Below are 1,623 nucleotides of genomic sequence, written 5' to 3' on the forward strand. Positions count from 1 at the left end.
TATATATATATTACTATTTATACTGTGTGTGTGTTTTTGTGCAACCAGCCGTTTAGTTGTATCTTACCTACCTATAGTTAAGATTTTCTGTCAGCAGCAGTAGTTAGCCTGTCTGACCCTTTTAGTCCTGTCTAGGTCCTATGTCGATATATTTATAGGGCCTGCCAGAGACACTGATTGACCCACCATAACAAGCACAGAAAATAACTGGACTTATAATGGTCCCCTGATGGATTAACATTCTTGAAGAATTCTCCATCTGTGTGGGAGCTTTCAACTTTGCCATTGTAGATCACTGAAAAGTTAACCCTTTCTTGACAAGACCCCACCCAACACACACACACACACACACACACACACAAATGTGCACCTCTGTGACTGCATGACAATCTGGAAGCATGCTAGAAGACATGAATCTACTCCATTGTGTTGTATTATTGCACTGGTTTGCTTTTTCAGCTGTTATCAGTCATTACTGGGCATTACACATCTCCAGACAGGAAGATGTAGGTAAGAAATCAGAGACATGTGCGAGTCTACTGAAGGAAGTCATTCCAGCGAGGACACAAGGGTAAATCCTGCCAAACCCACTAGTTGCTTGTCTCTAAATACAGTGATGTGACCCAGTAAAGACATACAGTGCTGAGAAATCTGGGCAAACTCACCGGCCCAAGTGGCTCCGTCGGCTAACACAGGGAAGGGGGGGGGGGAGGAGTCTTGTGACGTCACGGACATCAACGTCACCGGACTCCTCCCCCCCCTTCCTTTCGTTAGCCGACGGAGCCACTTGGGGGAGGGGGGAGGAGTCCGGTGTCGTCGATGTCTGTGACGTCACCGGATCTGCGACGGGACTCCCGGAAGCCGGCGGAGAGGTGAGTACCGATCAAACATTTTTTAATCGATCAAAAAAATTAACGATTAATCGAGGAATTGATTGTTAATTTCCGCAGCCCTACAAATTCGATAATTAGGGGGATTTATCAAAACTGGAGCAGACAGAATCAGGAGCAGCTGTGCATGACAACCAATCAGCTTCTATCTTTAATTTTCAAATCTTAACTGAACATACTGAAGAGAGAAGCTGATTGGTTTCCAGATTTTGTCTGCTCCAGTTTTAATAAATTCCCCCCCAATGTGTTCATGGCCTCGGACTTTAGCACAGTTGTAAAGTGTTATAAATGAAAAGTTCACTGCAGGGGTTAAAAATCAGAAGTTTATGGACCCTTTTTTGCTTGTTTTGCCTGCTTTACTTTTTTTGTTGTTACAGACGGATGTGCAGAAGATTCTGCGGAATGCCAGGAAACTTCCAGAGAAAACTCAGACATTCTACAAAGTAAGATGCAGTTCACAATATCTTTAGTTTATGAATCAAGATGAACAAGTGATTAAACATTTCTTTGATTAGTACGATGCTGTGCAAACAAACATGAAAGAGGAAGTGGAAGCAGGAGAATTATGGCGGTTATCTCTTGCCCTTCCATCCTAGTTCTCCCTCTCTCTTGCCCTCTCCCTCTCTCTTGCCCTCTCCCTCTCTCTTGCCCTCTCCCTCTCTCTTGCCCTCTCCCTCTCTCTCGCGCTCCCTCAAGTGATAAACATGAAAGTGGAAGCAGGAGAATAATATCG

General features: G+C 44.4%; 1 protein-coding gene across 1 annotated transcript in view; it reads left to right on the forward strand.

The window, feature by feature from the left end:
* Positions 1-1,623, forward strand: part of VWA9 (von Willebrand factor A domain containing 9) — a 19,814-nt gene that overhangs the window by 16,567 nt on the left and 1,624 nt on the right. Inside the window, exon 12 of the mRNA XM_018552832.1 lies at positions 1,268-1,333. Within this exon, the coding sequence (XP_018408334.1) occupies positions 1,268-1,333 (66 nt within the window). The remainder of the gene's footprint in view (positions 1-1,267; positions 1,334-1,623) is intronic.

Source organism: Nanorana parkeri, unplaced genomic scaffold, assembly GCF_000935625.1.
Source record: "Nanorana parkeri isolate BGI_ZX_2015 unplaced genomic scaffold, ASM93562v1 scaffold98, whole genome shotgun sequence".
Taxonomy (NCBI): Eukaryota; Metazoa; Chordata; class Amphibia; order Anura; family Dicroglossidae; genus Nanorana; species Nanorana parkeri.